Source organism: Berghia stephanieae, chromosome 6 (genome assembly GCF_034508935.2).
Source record: "Berghia stephanieae isolate SIO BIC M18660-M18661 chromosome 6, UCSD_Bste_1.3, whole genome shotgun sequence".
NCBI classification, from domain to species: Eukaryota; Metazoa; Mollusca; class Gastropoda; order Nudibranchia; family Aeolidiidae; genus Berghia; species Berghia stephanieae.
The window spans coordinates 13,769,803-13,787,497 of record NC_088365.1 but is presented as its reverse complement, the minus strand read 5'-3'; the positions used below and the strand labels follow the sequence as shown (position 1 = coordinate 13,787,497).

The following is a 17,695-nucleotide window of genomic DNA, read 5'->3' as shown; positions in this document are numbered from 1 at the left end:
ACACGTTATGTGTACGTTAACAACTCCAGGGAACCAGACGTCGTGTGGTGACGTCAGAGGACAGATACAGATATAATATCATCTTTGTCATTGGTCGTAATCGTTACATATAAAAAAATTCTGAATTCAGATGAGGCCGAATTAATCCCTGAAGAACTAAGAAAAACTGCAGTGCCCTCCGTACTTAAGTCACAACAAGATCTTGACAGACTCGAAACTCTGGCCCAGGACCGTGACCAATGGAAACAATTAACAACATAACTCTCAGCAAGCGTCATTCAGACCGGGAGGCTTACTACTACTACTACTACTACTACTACTACTACTACTACTACTACTACTACTACTACTACTACTACTACTACTACTACTACTACTGCTGCTGCTGCTACTACTACTACTACTACTACTAATACTACTACTACGACTACGACTACTACTACTACTACTACTACTACTACTACTACTACTACTACTACTACTACTAATCGTTAACTCATCAATATCTGAGTTTTCCAGTGTCCTGGTGACAAGAATACCGATCGCCGATCTATATGCCCCGATTAAGATTAATGTTATCACACCATACAGTGACTATTTTGTCCCCCGTGCATTCGAGCATATGACAAGTAAATTATCTTTTGGCGGAAACTAAAAATACAAACGACATGGAAAGAAAAGAGAAAGAAATACGCCGAAATAAAAGGTTCGATTTTTGTCTGCGGTCGCCCTGACGGGGAAAAAAAACCAACTAAGAAAGAAATTTTATAGCAGGATGGTGTCACTTCTATTGTATCATGAAAGAGTTCGGATCCAAATATTTGCATTTACATAACTGCCCGACAAAAGGTCAGAGAAGTCTTGACGTCACACGTTTTACTCTTCCGGTTCCAAACTCAGTGGAACTGTTTATATAACCAGTCCTTCGGAAGACTAATAATGAATTATTTATTGAATCATATGACATAATTATTTTAGTTGCAGGGTGTAGATAGCAGAATTTTTCTTTCTTTTTTTTTATTTAAAAAAAGTTGAGCTTTTATATAGCTCAATATTCACCAAACGTGCTCAAAGCGTTTTACAAAGAGCCCCTGACAAACAGCAACACGTAACATGTAGAACGAGACATGACGCCTGCGAGGCGATATTACAATTTATTTTTCGACAAAGACAACGCTGTTAACGGTCCCGTAATCGGGTTATGTGGTCTAGTGGTATGACACTCGCTTTTGGATCGGAAGGTCCTGGGTTCGAGCCTCGCTCGGCGCATAGTGGAGTCCTTGGAGAGACTTAACTCACATTCTCTCATGCTCACCGTACCCAGGTGTAAAATGAGTAGGCCGTTGTACCAAAAAATGTGTAATATCGCCAAACAGGTGTTATGTCTCGTTCTACATGTCAAGTGTTGCTGTTGGCTAGGGACCCCTTGTAAAGCGCTTTGAACACGTTTAGTGGATAATGCGCTATATAAAAGCTCAATGTTTTAAATTCTTTGTCCACCAATAAAGGGACTGAATTCGGTAGATAACGCATCCAATAGGACTCAATTGCAACCTATCGGTACCTATAACCTGTCGGAGGGTGTGTGTGTGTGTGTGTGTGTGTGTGTGTGTGCGTTTTTGTGTGTGTATGTGTGTTTGTTTGTGTGTCTTTGTGTGTGTGTGTGTGTTTGGTTTTGCACTTTTTGTTTTCTGTAACCAAATGAAAAATTGCCTTTATGGACAATAAAGATATTATTATTATTATATATTATTATTATTATTATTATTATTATTATTATTATTATTATTATTATTATTATTATTATTATTATATTATTATTATTATTATTATTATTATTATTATTATTATTATTATTATTATTATTATTTATTATTATTATTATTATTATTATTATTATTAAAACAATATTGAAATCACAACCCGTCAATCGACCCAAGTAATATTATAATATTATAAGATAAGAAAGGATTAACAGTTGTCCAGAGGATTATTGAATCCAATTGAAGTTGTCCAAACAGTTGACCAGTTGGAATGGTCAGTTAGAGATAAGGGACGGTCTCCTGTGGTATGAGTATGACACTCGCTTTCGGATAGGAAGGTCCTGGGTTCAATTCGAGCCTCGCTCGGCGTACAGGTCCTTGGAAAAGGCTCTTTACTCACACATGCTCTCACCGTACTCAGATGTAAAATGAGTACCTGGCCGTTAACAGCGCAGTCTCTGTTGGAAATAAATTGTAATAATAATATCGCCTAACAGGCGTCATGTCTCGTTCTATATGTAGTGTGTTGCTTTTGGTCAGTGACCTCTTGTAAAGCGCTTTGAGCACGTTTAGTGAATATTGCGCTATATAAAAGCTCAATTTGGGCAGGAACTACGAGAATAGCGAATCACTTTAACAAGGAAACGGTATCATGTCTTTATAAATCAGACTGATTCTAACCAACGTATACCTATTTGAAGGTCTGATCACCCAAATTATTAACGGCCGGCTCATTGTTGTAATGGAAATACCCTCAAACAATCGCAAAAGATTGTCCATACAAAGAAATAAAATTATTGAGCTATTATATAGTGATCAAAGAGCTTTACAAGAAGTCCCTAGCCAACAGCAACATGTTACATGTTGTACCAGACATGACGTCTGTAAAGCGATATTACTTTTTTTTCGGACAGAGACAAAGCTGTATTCATTTTACATTCGAATACGGTGGAAAAATGTGAGTTGAGTCTTTTCCAATAACTCAACTATGCGCCGCACAGAGGGAAACTCGAGCTCTGGACTTTCCGATCCGCAGGCAAGTGTCATACCAGAAGATCACATAGCTGAACAAACAACCATTACAACAACTAAAGTGGGTCCCGATGGCTCAATGGTAGAGTACTTGTCTCACACACAAAGGATCCAGATCGATCCCAAGTGAAGTCGATTTTGTTTCTGCCCCCCCCCCCCCCCCCAAACTTCCTCCCTCCCATGTCCACCAAGCAGAGATTGAGTGGCTGGATCTGTAAGATCTGACGGAAAGTACTAACGTCCTATCCAAAGGAAATCGAGCAATTGCCATTGTCCGTTTCACGTTATAGAAATCGGAATGGTCGAAAGGGAATAGATTAGCGGAAGAGTAGCGTCCCTTGATTGGACGTCACCCATAGTCTGTGACGTCACCGGCGGAAAAGTTATTAGAGAGAGAGCGTCATGTTGGTTGTGCGCTTCCGCGAGGACGAGAGACGCATAATATTTCCAGTGTACGACAGTTAACGATTCGGAAGAAGGGTTTGTTTCGAAACGCTCCGTGTTTGATATTTAATTCTTTCTTTTTTTTTTTTTGAAGCTGTTATAATATTATTCATTTTTGTTCAATGAGTGTTTTTGACAATACTTGTGACCAAATAATGCGAAACTAATATAAAACACGAAAGATACCGGCAACTTTCAACCGGAAATTATTCGTGCCAACCTCTACTACTCTACACGAAAAACAAATATGAAGTTGACAGACGATGTTGTTAGAAGCCTTCGGGTTTCTAAAATATTCAGAGAAAACACAGATAGAATAAGCAGTTTGAATTTTTCAGCAAATGGAGATACGTTATTAACGAGCAGTGACGACGACTCAATCGTAATTTACGACTGTTTAACGGGAACGTAAGTGAAAGAGTCACTCGGCTCCACTTCCCATTTCCAACTGTAAAAAAACCAAAACAACCTATTTTCGATACGCGAGTTGGAAACTGTGGTCAGCGACAGTGTCCATCTAAGACAATAAATATTATAATAGAGTAACTCTCCTATTGAAAGATTCGGTTCCAAAGTACTTCATCATGAAGTGTCAAGGAATCTGATTCACAATTGCAGTGCCAGTGCGAGTTTCTTGTCCACTGGCGGTCTATTGGCAATTGGCACTTTGACTTTGATTTTGACAAAATTTTCAAACTCAAAACATTTTAATTTGACCCAGTCATTTACAATTTCTTTATTTTCAGTTGGTTGTAAAACATCTGCTTTTAACTAAACCATTTCTTACTGTTTTAAGGATTTGAAACTACCACTATCAAGTACCTTACTTCTACTTCTAATTCTAATTTCTAGAACTAAGATACAGATAGCGAAGTTCTACTTCTAATTCTAACTGGATATGGATACGCCACCAACATTTTCACGCTAAAAACCAATTGATTTTATTTTTATATTTAGAAATTACTCTGAAGTGAAAACAATCTGAAATATAGGCTATGTATGTAATTAAAAAATGTTTGGTAGCAAAAAATAAAATAAAATACTTGTTGATGATTTAGCTTGGCTGCCACAGTAGTTGCAAATATACAGTCGCAAGTTTTAGAATTAAATTTATTAAAAATGTTTATTCCTTTACTGGCATGACAGATACCTTTCAATCGGAAGGTCCTGGATTAGAGTCCTGCTCTGGGTCTGGGCAGTGTATAGTTGAGTCCTTGGAAACAGCTCTTTACTCACATTTTTTCACAGCATTTTTTTCAATTGGAAAAAAGAAATTTGTAATATTGCCCAACAATAATAGGCGACATGTCCTGTCCAACATATGATGTGTTGCTATTGGTTAGGATTACCATGTAAAGTGCTTTGAACATGCTTAGTGGATATTGCCTCATATAAATGTTCATTTAGAAAAAATAAAATTACTGAAATTTGATGAGTAAATTGTGACACTTCCACTTTCACATCCTTTGTTTTTTCCCATATCAGCCCAAAAAGAACACTCAACAGTAAGAAGTATGGAGTCGACCTCATCCGTTACACACACGCCCAGAACACAGCCCTGCATTGCTCCACCAAAGTGGATGGTGAGAGACTTTCCTGTCATTTTTACATTGCTATTTATTGCTCAGAGTCACAAACGCCCAAACGTCAGATTTCAATAATAGCCATTTTACATATTTAATTACGATACACTAGTTAACAAGGGGTTTTGACCAATAAGAGACAGATGATGATACTTTACAAAGTCTGAGTGTTTGGTTTAAAAAATAATATTTATCAAAATTGTAAAATTGATTATTTTGCGGATATTTTTGTAAAATTGTTAAAAGCTGAAATCAGCTATATAAGTATTAGCTAAAACATTTGTAATTCATTTTTACACATTGCTATGCTTCCCCAGTGTCATTTGGTGAGATGTTCAGAATCAGTTTTCACTTTAAAACAAAAAAGGGTTATTCGAAGTAATTAAAAAAATAAAAGCCTGTCAAGGACCACCTGATTTTTAGAACATATTTAAAATGTTTGTGTTTCTAATATATTTTATCTTTTTCCCTTTATCTAATTTGCCCAAATTTGCTTCTCCAAAACCTCTTTATTAATTTTCTAAACACTTTGTCCAAGATTTTTTTTTTTTTTTGAAGGGAGCATGTTTAAATTTTGCTTCACCAAATATGGAAATCAATTGGTGTTCAAAATGATAGCATTGGTGTGTTATGGTGGCCAAGTCACACCTCTACTTGTATTCATGCACCATCATCCCACTTACACATTGGAAGTAGTCCGTCAGACCCATAAACCCACGGGGCCAGAGTTTACTACCCTGATTTCCATAATGTGAAACAAACAATACCACCAATTTCTTACTATCGCAAAGCACTTCCCGCCAAATCGAACAGACCTAGCTTCCCAATCGCTCTTGGGTGGACAGAGGGGGAATCAGAAAAGATTCTTTATTGCGTCCGGGATTGATCTCGGCCCCTTTTCATGTGTGAAGCGTGCTCTAACAACTGAGCTATTGGGACCCCCACTTACATTGGAGATCAACACTTGATTTGGTCACCGACAACGACATATGTTGTTATGTATTTGAATATTCTGTTTCTTGGAAACTTCCATGTCTGTCTTTTTTTTCTTCCAGACACAATCCGATACCTGTCCTTACACGACAACAAATACATCCGATATTTCCCAGGTCACACCAAAAAGTAAGAATTTATTATAGAAAATTGATTTATTGTAAAGCTGCTTTGAGCACATTTAGTGGATATTGTGCTATATAAATACTCATGTTTTTTGTATGGCTATGTTATGGTCTAGTCTTCGGATTCTATTTATATAGTCTATAAAGTGTAATTTTATTCATTATTTTAAACATTGATTATATTATTGTTTGTGTGGTCTAATTGCCCATTATCAGAAGCAGTGCTAATTATCATTTTTGCAGAATTTTACTCATTTTGTCAAAATCTAACTCATTTTGGCTCTCCATTGTACACGTTTACATGGGCTAGGGTTGGCAGCAATTCATATATATATATACAACACAGATATTATGCACACTTGCAACAAACAAATAATCAGAACCTAGAGCAGAGCTGTCTACTTGAAATGTCAATAATTTGTAGTTTCTGTAGTTTCCAAGGGGGGGGGGGGGGGGGAATCCACTTTAAATAGCATTAGAAATAAACAATGTGCCCTCAGCGTGATCCAAAAATTATCCAAAGGCCTGAATTTAGTAAGGAACTAAACTTTCCTTTTCAACAAGTTTTATTGAGTCAAAGAAGCGAATGCTGTTCTGTAACTGGAGCCAAGAAAAATCGTGTTTCTACGATTTTTTCGTAGTACCATGCAAGTCTGCTTGAAAGTCTCTACATTTGAACATGAGAGGACGAAAAACTGGATATGTTAATAGCAATACTCATGAATAAAAGTAATATAAAACACAGAACACCCATTTAAGTATTTTGGCTAAGCCATTATTATTATTATTATTATTATTATTATTATTATTATTATTATTATTATTATTATTATTATTATTATTATTATTATTATTATTATCATTATTATTATCATTATTATTATTATTATTTCAATTGTGCAAATACAATGGTGGGCTCTTTAGAGCACTGTTATAGTATAAATTGATTGAATCGAAGGAATTCTCACTTCATTGAAACAAACGATTAGTCTTATTCTCATTTTGCATATATATCTTTTTATAAAATGAATGCACCTTTTAACTACACATGATTTTGAAGGGAACTATTAGTTTACTTGCGTCATGTCTTGTCCTAAATGTTAAATGTTGCTGTTGGACCCCTTGTAAAGCGCTTTGAGCACGTTTAGTGGATTTTGGCCTAATAAAAGCTCTTTTTTTATTATTTTGTTCTTTTGTAAAACAAAGGTCTAAAATAACACTGCATTGTTGATAATATTTGAGTAATTGATATTTTTTGATACATTTTGAATTTAAAGGAATATCTTTAGGATTTTAATCTTTGAAATGTTGGTTAAATTTGACTCCTCAGGGTGGTGACGCTATGCATGTCTCCGATAGACGACGCTTTCATCTCCGGTTCCATGGACAAAACCATCAGACTTTGGGATTTACGGTCACAGAATTGTCAGGTGAGGTGGGAGGATGGTGGGGCCACTTATACTTACATAGGGCCACTGACACTTACAGTGTGTCCTATACTTCCTGGTGGGGCCACTTAAACTTACATGGGGCCACTTACACTTACAGTGTGTCCTATACTTTTGTTTGTCATCATTCTATTTCTATTTGGTTTTCTGTCCTCTTTAAATTATTGGATAGGACTTTTTGTTTTGCCCAGGCCTGGCCTGGAATCCTTTGCTTTAAGTTAACCCTGCCAACTTGAAATATTAAAAATTCGTAGTTTTCATAAGGAAGAAACAGAAGTTACTATAATTAACTTTACAAATCAATGTTTTACAGTTTACAGTTTTAAATATGCATCCAAAAAAATCACAGTTCTGGATACTACAGGCAAAATATTGTGCGGCTATGTGGTCTTGTGGTAAGACACTCGCTTTTGGATCGGAAAGTCTTGGGTTTGAACCTCGCTCAGCGCATAGTTGAGTCCTTGGAAAAGGCTCTTTACTCACATTTTCTCACCGTACTCAGGTGTAAAATGAATACCTGGCCGATGACAGCGTTGTCGCTGTTGGAAAAAAAATGTAATATCGCCTAACAGGCATCCTGTCCCTTCTTACATGTTAAGTGTTGCTTTTGGCCAGGGACCCCTTGTAAAGCACTTTGAGCACGTTTAGTGGATTCTGCATTATATTAAAGCTCAAATTAGAAAAAAAAAATTTTAAAAATTATTGAATGGCGACAAAGCTCATACGATTTTCAATGTGTCTTCCCCAGGGATTAATGCATCTTTCAGGCAGACCCGTGGCAGCCTTTGACCCTGAGGGTCTTATCTTTGCTGCTGGTGTCAACTCTGAGAGTGTCAAGCTGTATGACTTGAGGTCCTTTGATAAGGTGGGTTAGACGACATATTCCCTTATTTTAACAGTCTATTTATTTGGTTTAACTCTCTCCTTACCGACCATGTTCAATTTTTTAAACTGAATGTCACACCAACACACAAATTAAATCGCTAAACTCAAATTTATAAAGCAATAATAACATGCAAAATACATAGTTTTGTTTTAAAAAAGCCTTATTAATATATTATTTTTTTTTACAAATTGTGTGATTTATTAAACAAAACCGAAAAAGTCAACTGTTGTTTGTATCGTAACAAATATGATGATTTTCCTTCAGTTGGTAAGGAGAGGATTAAGCTATTATTAGTGCGGCTATGTGGTCTAGTGGTATGACACTCGCTTTTGGATTGGAAGGTCCTGGGTTCGAGCTTCGCTCTGCTCATAGTTGAGTCCTTGGAAAGGCTCTTTACTCGCATTCTCTCACCGTAGTCATGAGTAAAATGAGTACCTGGCCGTTATCAGCATTGTCTCTGTTGGAAAAAAAATTGTAATATTGCCCAGTGATGGTACTTATCCGCGGAAATCCGCGGTTTTCTTTCCTTTCCTCGGTTTTCCTCCTCAGATCCTCGATCCGCGGATATTTCCTTCATTTCCTCCTTTTACTTTTTTTTTATATAATAAATCTTTAAAAAATACCTCCTTTTTAAAAAGTGAAATTGATCCTGTCCTGATAAGTTGCATTAAAAAATCTCGCAGCAAGTATCATGCTGAGTTGCAAAAACAGAAAGAGGAAAAGGAAAGAAAAAGACAAATGTTTGATCAAGCAGTTGTAAAGGCGGAAACAAAAAAGCAAGCAAAGGCAGTCCGGGAGAAGGCAATTAAAACAGCCTATAAGCTTCATATAAAGAAGCAATCCAAACAGGTTGGGCCCCCACCTAGAAAGAGGCCCAAAACACACTAGTACTCTTCAAGTACTCAAAAGAAGTCATCCTGCCTACTTTCCTGTGGTGCAAGAATGTTCTAGGTGAGTTTTCCGTTTTTCCGAGACTTTTCCTCCTTTTTGAATTTTTTGTGAGTATCATCACTGATTGCCTAACAGGCATCATGTCTCATTCTACATGTTGTACCCCTTGTACAGCGTTTTGAGCAGGTTTAGTGGATATTGCGCTATATAAAAGCTCAAGTTTTAAAAAATTGTTCAATGTAGTACCGGATGGTTTGAGACCCCCTTATAAAAAGAAGTCCTTCAGAGCCATTAGGCATGTGGAGCGGGAGTTTATCCTTGCTTTTATATTATGAAATTGACAGTGTCGACTGCTTGCTACCCTTTGTTGTTGTTGTTATTATTATTATTATTATTATTATTATTATTATTATTATTATTTATTATTATTATTATTATTATTATTGTTATTATTGTTATTTTTATTATTATTATTATTATTATTATTATATTATTATTATTATTATTATTATTATTATTATTTTTATTATTACTATCATTATTATTTTTGTTATTACTATCATTATTATTTTTATTATTCTTATTATTATTATTATTATCATTATTAATATCATAGTTGTCCTCATTGTCGTGATTGTTACTCCCACTGTTCCAGGGTCCGTTCACCACGTTCAAGCTGACCCAGGACAAAGAGTGCGACTGGACAGGCCTCAAGTTCAGTCCCGATGGAAAGATGATTCTCATCTCCACCAATGGCAACGTGGTGCGACTCATCGATGCTTTCCAGGGGAATCCCCTGCAGGCATTTATGGTGAGAGGCTCAAATTTTTAAATTTTTTTTTTTAATAGATTTTTTCTTGGTTTTTCTATCTCAATGCCTGGATGGGGTTCTTGACCTCCCATAGTGGGCAGGGAGGCACTTACTGTGTCTACTATCCCCCTATATCTGTTTTCTAATCTGCTTTCTGTCTTTGTCTTGGAATGAGATTACTTGGTTTTGCCCTGGCCCTGGCCATAGTGCTTGGCTGGGAGGGAAACAGTCAAGTGCATAGTTATTGTTTTGGGAGATGATATTTTTTTCCTTGTAATCACCTCTCTGTTATGTATTATTATGTTTGTTATTTTGAATGTATAATGTAAGCATCCTCTTAGTGGGATCTTGTGCTGGTGTGTGGGTGAGACATTTAGGTGATCTCAAACTAAGTACATTGATGGTGTGCTCTTGGAATCTACATATGTTCCCTTTTAGCACTACTCCCGTTTGTCTTACTTTTTTCCTCACTATCCAATTTTCTTCCTTTTTACTGGCACTGATATGACCTAAATGTTTTGCAAGCGCCATAAAACCCTTAAAAACATAAAAACTTATCTGAATGCATTGTTCCTAATAAAAAAAAAATAAAAAAAACAAATTAAAAAAACATCATGTAAGGTAAAACATGATGCCTGTTAGGCAATATTCCAATTTTATTTTTCCGACAGACAGAGACAATGTCCAGGTACTCATTTAACACCTGAGTGCGGTTAGAGAATGTGAGTAAAGAGCGTTTTCCAAGAACTCAACTAAACACTGCTCAGAAAGGAGTCTTTGGATCGGAAGGTCCTGGGTTCAAGTCCCACTCTGTGCGGCACAATGTTGAGTCCTTGAAATAGGCTCTTTACTCACATCCTCTCACAGTACTCATATGTAAAATGAGTACCTGGCCGTTAAACGCGCTGTTTCTTTTTTAAAAAAAAAATTGTAATATCACCTAACAGGCATCATGTCTCGTGCTACATGTTTAGTGTTGATGTTGGCTAGGCACCCATTGTAAAGTGCTTTGAACACGTTTTGTAGATTTTTTGTTACATAAAAATAAAAGAAGTTTTTTTTTTTTTTTTAGTTTTTTTTGTTATTTTTTATTCTCAGGTCTAATGATTGTTAGTAATAATTCCTATGTTTGTTTACGTCTTCAGGGCTTTACCAATCACAAGGGGATTCCATTAGAGGCTTCATTTACTCCCGATGCCAGATATGTTTTCTCCGGTAAATTTTCTCTCATTTCTTTCTGATGCATAGTGGCCAACTGTCCCAATTTGGAAATTTGGAGAAAAAAATATTTTAAAAAATTACAGGACGTAACACTGCGGTCAAATTGACAAAAAAAAACTAAAATTGGACTCTCGAATATGCGCTCTGATTGTCCTGGATACAATAATGACATGCTTAAATTCTACGTCCCAGCCAGAAGTCTGAGATTAAAGTCTGATAATCACATACTTATGAAGGCAAAATGACTCGCAAAATTGGCGAGCATGCGTTTGAATATTCGGCACCCCTTATCTGGAACTCCCTTCCAAGATATATCAGAGAAAGTAATGGTGCAGACTTCTTTAAAAAACATCTTAAAATGTTTCTTTTTAATATGTAACACTGTAGAATTATATTGCATGTTTGAGTGGTTGTATGCTAATATATTATTATTATTATTATTATTATTATTATTATTATTATTATTGTTTTTATTTTTTATTATTATATTATTATTATTATTATATTATTATTATTATTATTATTATTATTATTATTATCATTATATATTATTATTATTATTATTATTTATTATTATCATTATCATTATTATTATTTACATTTCAAGTAGACAGGTCTGCTTATATTGACTAGTTCATAATGTTGTCACACTGTCACGATTCCTGCAGGTTCTACGGACGGCAAAGTCCACTGCTGGAGTACCGAGGCAGGAAACAAGATGGCCATCCTCCAATCTGACCACCCGGGTCCAATTCAGTGTATTCAGTTCAACCCAAAGTTCATGATGATGGCCACCGCTTGTCAGAACATGGTGAGTACCCTGATGCGATATATCTCGTCTGTCCAACTCTTTCGTATGTGGAATGGAACTTCACGTGTTTTGTTATCAAATGAATAATTTAGATAAGATTTGTTTGTTTTTTCAAGTGACGGTAAAAAAAATTTTTTTTTTTTTAAAGAAGCAACAAAACACTAACAAATGAAATCTCAGTTATGTCATGGTCTGAAAAAAAACAAAAAAAAACCAAACAAACACACATTCAAAGATTTTGGTCAGAAAACTTGCCCATCATATGTGTCAGTGCATGACATAATCAGTCGCAAGGTGAAAATTTTGGATTTGCATATTTTGCATTTTGTGAAAGAAAATGCTTCCCAGAGCATTTTAATATGTATTTGAAGTAAATCGGGTGATTTTTCATGAAGTTATGGTCAGATCTATGGGGAAAGGTATCCAGCAACTTTTTTCAAATTTCAGACTTTTTCAACTTGACTAGCTGTAAAAAAAAAATTTAGAAGTGAAATGAGGCTTTGATATTCCCGAAGATGTACAAAAAAGTGTTGATTTAATCATTTATGACAACATTTTGGATAAAAATTGACTTTCTAACTAAACTTGGCAATATCTCAGTTCAAACCTTTTCACCATCCGACTGATTATGTCATCCACTGTAACATATATCAATCAATTTTATTGACTTTCATCTTGTCAAACACTATCAAACCTTGGACTTTATGAAGAGAGTAAGAAGATAAAACGAGTGGCTTTGAATTTAAGCAAAACAAACAATGGACATTTTTGGGTGCAACCCCTTTGTCAGTTTTAACGGTAAACAAAACAAAAAAAAAATTTCTTTCTTTTTAAAAAAAATGATTAATGATTGGATATAAACCTTTATTAATTAGAAATATATTTATCTTATTTACACCTACAGTACTACTTACAATGTTAACAAATTTTAAAGTTTGTTTTGTTGATTTTAATTTATTGTCAATTGTCATTTTTTCCCCCTCCTTCCTTAGGCGTTCTGGCAGCCGGCTGTGGATGAGTAGCGGTGACTGGGACAGCAATTCACACAAAACGTCTCGTTTCTTTTTAAACGGAGCCAAACAGCAAACGCATAATGAGGCAAATAGTGAGCTGCCTGCCTTAAGCTGTTGTTGTCTGTAAAAAGTGTAATGAAGAGTAATGAAAACACATAACAGCTTAAAAATAACGTCAAATATGGTAATAGACATGGAATGTTCCGGGGTCAAATCCCCTTTTCAGACAACAATTTTAACAATATTTGTAGAATTACGTTTATAATATTGACTTACTTGACTTATGCCTCTTGGCCCCTGGTGAAGCATAGGACCTCAACAGCACTTCCATCTTCTTCTGTCCTCGGCACAGACCTTTGCCTCAGTCCAGGTAAGATTGGAGATGCACAAATCTTGGTGAAGGCTTCTCCTCCAAGTCTGTTTTGGACGACCCCGTTTCCTCTTGCCCTGTGGGTTCCATTCGAGAGCCTTCTTGGTTATATTACAGGGCTCTTTCCGCAGGGTATGGCCAACCAACCCATCACCACTTTCTGCATCAACAATTTTAACAATATTTATAGAATTACGTTTATAATATACTTTGGGTTTTTTTGGGGGGTTTCTTTTTGGTTTTGTTTGTTTTGTTTTGTTTTATATTTGTGGAGGATTTTCAGCTTCGACATTCCATGTCTGGAGCCATATTTGATTCTTTATTTCAACCTGTTGTGTTTGAATATCGTGTTCACAATTGAAATATACGTCCAGATTCTCAGACCAACTGGCACACCGACCCTTGACCCGTCAAGCAGCCAAGGTAGTGGGAGGTGTTGTGTTGTGTTGTGTGTCCAATATCCGTGTCTGACAGACATAACACGTCACGTCACCACGACCTAGAAGAAAACAACCAATTTGTCAGCTGGTTGGATGCGGATCTTACCGGATTGCAGAGGTGCCAACTATCCATGAAAATTACAATTTTTTTACATTAGAATGATGCCAATACGCAATTAAAAAAACAAAACATAGTGATTTATTTTATTTGGCAATCTGCAGTTTTCCTTGTTGTAGTATGACATTAGGAAGATTTATACAAAGTAATACAAAGCTGTTAGAAGCTGTGGACTGTAAAAAAAGTAATAAGAAAAAAAATGAATATAACAGCTTCAAAAGAAAACACAAATATCAATCATGGAACATTTCAGGCTCAAAACCCTTCTTCAGTTAACAATAAAAGAAAAAGTTGAAGCATAGCATAAATTTATAACTTTAAAACTCAGATAGACGGCTGAGACATAATAAGCAGGTCCTTTCTGTGTAAGGTCTTGGAATGTTTTAATTCTTTTTTTTTTGTTTTTGGCTGAAGAAGGGTTTTGAGCTCAAAATGTTCTGTGCTTGGTATTTTAATTCTTTTTTGAAGCTGTTATATTAATTTTTGAGGATTTATACAGTGTCGCGATGCAGTCAATTATGTTCTATTTTACTCATGAGGAAATGGGATGCCTGCTATGTTATCCATTTTTCTTGAAGGGGTGGGGGAGAGATATTACACCAATTTTCCCCTCACATCGCAAATTTCCGACTCTAGAGATTGGCATCTCTGAGATTGACTGATATATTTACGTCTGTGTACAAAGCAACAACGCCTGTTTTAGAACTAGTTCATCTGTGTTGTGTAGTGTCTGAGATTGACTGTTACTTTTATGTCTGTGTACAAAGCATCAACGTCTGTTTTAGAATTAGTCCATCTGTGTTGTGTTTTGTCTGGGCTGTCAGATTTCTTCCTTTTCTATGACACAACCAGACTTGATAGCTCAGTTGGTAAGGGACTCGCTTCACCAGCAAAGGGATTGATATTGAATCTGGGTGCAGCAGAGATTTTCCAACTCAACCCACCCCCCACTCCTCCACAGCCCCCCCCCCCCCCCCCCCCCCCCCCCCAACCCCCTGTCCACGCTTCCCTGATTAGGTAGCTTTGTCTGTTAGACGTTATATTTTGCAATATTGGAGTTTGAGGTAGCAAGTAATTTGTCAATATCTCATTAAAGAAACTGGGGTGATCTCCCTCCATAGGCCACTTTTACTAGTGGGCTTTTTGGGGGGTTTTTGTTGTTTTTTTAACCTTGTCCTTACCACCCATAGGAAAATCGTCACATTCGTTACGATGCAACTGACAATTTTCTCATTCTGATTTCTCTTGTACATCACACAATTTAAAGAAATGCTTTGATTACAGCTATAAATACTAAACACTGTCTTGTAGAGCTTATTTTGCTGAACATTCTGTATAGAATGTACTTGTTACTTTTTTGTTTGAGTAAGAAAAGTCTATTTTTGTTTTGGGTGAGTGCGAGGTTTTGGGGGGGGGGGGGGGGAATTCTAATAATGGCTGGTAAGGAGAGAGTTAACAAGTAGCCCTTTAGACCAATGAGGCCCCCACGTTTATTCTGGTGTCTGTGCGTGGTGTCAAATGTTTCTTTCTTCCTTTTGGACAGGACACTGTACTGTTCGTTAGTCTAATACAAAGTACCTTCCACCAGATCTAAGCGACCAAGCTACCCAATTACTGCTGTTCAGACCAGATGCAGATTAATTTTCTTTTTTTTTTTTTTGCTTTTTCATTCTTTTCTTCTTTTTTTTTTTTTCATTATTTTCTTCTTTTTTTTTTTTTGGCGGGGGGGGGGGTTGTGATTTGTTTCTTCCATTTTCCTGAGTAGGCACCGCGGGTCATAAATAAATAAAATCATTCGTTTCTTGCTTTCATACAACATTTTCATTTTTTTTTTAAATCGTCATCCCCATTTTCATCTTTATCCTGAGATTTGTGATATGTTATCACTTCCAATAACTTTTTGTTTTCATCTTTACCACTCACATCATTATCATCTTTATCATTTCGTTCATCATACTAAACACCATCTTGTTGTCATTATTCTCATTATTGAAATATAATGCATATCTCGATTGCAAATATTATCATCATCGTTATCATTTTCATCATCATCGCCAGCATCACTATCACTGAAATTGTTTTTATTAGTTTTATTATTATTATTATTATTACTATCATTGTTATATCATGCTATCACCACAATTATTATTTAACGAATGCAGCAATTTTTAACTGTACATACGATGTGATTTCTAAACGTTGAAATACATTTTGATTCAATGTAAATGGACTTGATGACGTTTTCATCACTTCACAGTCTCTCTCTCTCTTCTATGGGCTTGGTGGGTCTTTGGATTTCTCATGGTATCCAGGGTCACTTGATGACGTTTTTCATCACTTCACAGTCTCTCTATCTCTTCTATGGGCTTGGTGGGTCTTTGGATTTCTCATGGTATCTTGGGTCACTTGATGACGTTTTTCAACTCTTCAGTCTCTCTATCTCTTCTATGGGCTTGGGTCTTTTGACTTAAATAATAATAATGCTGAAAACTTATATAGCGCTATAACTCCGAGACACCAGACTCTAAGCGCTTAAATTACAAATTACTTTGGCTGAAACACAATCATTCACACACACAAGCACACACACACACACACAACACAAACCAAACCTATCTTGCATCTCATACCATCTACTAAAATCGAAACTTGTTTTAAGCGAACGTTTAAAAATAGACAAAGATTCTTTTTCACGAATGCTCTGCGGTAAGGCGTTCCAAACAGATTCTCATGGTATCTTGGGTCACTTGACGTTTTTCATCACTTCAGTCTCTCTATCTCTTCTATGGGGCTGGGCTCTTTTGACTTGAAGTGTCTCCTACCCCCTATATCTGTTTTCCCTTTCCATCTTTTATATTTCCACATGGTCCTGGCGAGGATCCTTGACTGATAGGGAAGCAATCAAATGTATACATGTAGTTCCTTATTTTAAGAGGTGATTTTTTTCTTGTAAATCATCTTTCCTTTTTGTACTGTTTTAGTACTAGTTCATAGTTTTGGATATTTTGTACCCTGTAAATTTTAAACATTTGGGTTGTTCTATCTGTTCTCCTTTATAGGTCTGAATCATGGAAATTGACCTCCCATAGTGGGCAGGGGGGGGGGGGGGGGTACATACTGTGTCTTCTATCCCCTTATATCTGTTTTCCAACATGCTTTCTGCCTTTGTCTTGGAATGAGATTATGTACTTGGTTTCGTCCTGGCTCTGGCCGGGTCCTAGCTGGGAGGGAAACAGTCAAATGCATAGTTATTGTTTTGGGAGATGATATTTTTTTCCTTGTAAATCATCTCTCTGTTATGTATTATTATATTTGTTATTTTGAATTTATAATGTAAGCATTTGAGTGTATTCCTCTTTGTTGGATTTTTGTGCTTTTGTCCAGATGAGACTTATAGGTGGTCTCAAACTAAGTACGTTGATAGTGTGCTCTTGGAATCTACATCTGATCCCTATTTGTTCTCAGTTCCCCTATGTCTTACTTTTTCTTGGGTGCTTTAATTGTAATTCTAGAACTTTTTACTATCCGTTTTCTTCCTTTTTACTGGCGCTGTTATAACCTAAATGTGTTGCAAGCGCCGTAAAACCCTTTTTAAAAAAATAATGGAAATTGACAGGCACCATCTTCAACAAACGAATTTCATTTCAAATCAAATGCATAAGAAGGATCCTGTAAAGAGGAGAAAGTGGAAATGGACTGGACATGTCCTCAGAATGGATCCGAGTGGCATTCCCAGGATAGCCCTA

At 36.1% G+C, this 17,695-nt stretch overlaps 1 protein-coding gene across 1 annotated transcript; it reads left to right on the top strand.

Annotated features, from left to right (window-relative positions):
* The first annotated feature begins 3,441 nt into the window (after positions 1-3,441).
* On the top strand, positions 3,442-15,631 carry LOC144974512 (WD repeat-containing protein 82-like). Its single transcript, XM_078917439.1, has 9 exons — positions 3,442-3,647; positions 4,725-4,822; positions 5,878-5,944; positions 7,271-7,370; positions 8,137-8,253; positions 9,821-9,976; positions 11,122-11,191; positions 11,866-12,008; positions 13,001-15,631. Exons 1-9 carry the CDS (start codon positions 3,487-3,489, stop codon positions 13,028-13,030), a joined length of 942 nt encoding a protein of 313 aa, XP_078773565.1. The 5' UTR covers positions 3,442-3,486; the 3' UTR covers positions 13,031-15,631.
* Positions 15,632-17,695: the final 2,064 nt, after the last annotated feature.

Excerpts from the sequence above, each read along its gene's own strand:
- LOC144974512 (XM_078917439.1), top strand. The coding sequence starts at position 3,487 with ATGAAGTTGACAGACGATGTTGTTAGAAGCCTTCGGGTTTCTAAAATA. Across the intron at positions 7,371-8,136 it reads TACGGTCACAGAATTGTCAG|GGATTAATGCATCTTTCAGG; the intron begins GTGAGGTGGGAG and ends TGTCTTCCCCAG. Across the intron at positions 8,254-9,820 it reads ACTTGAGGTCCTTTGATAAG|GGTCCGTTCACCACGTTCAA; the intron begins GTGGGTTAGACG and ends CCACTGTTCCAG.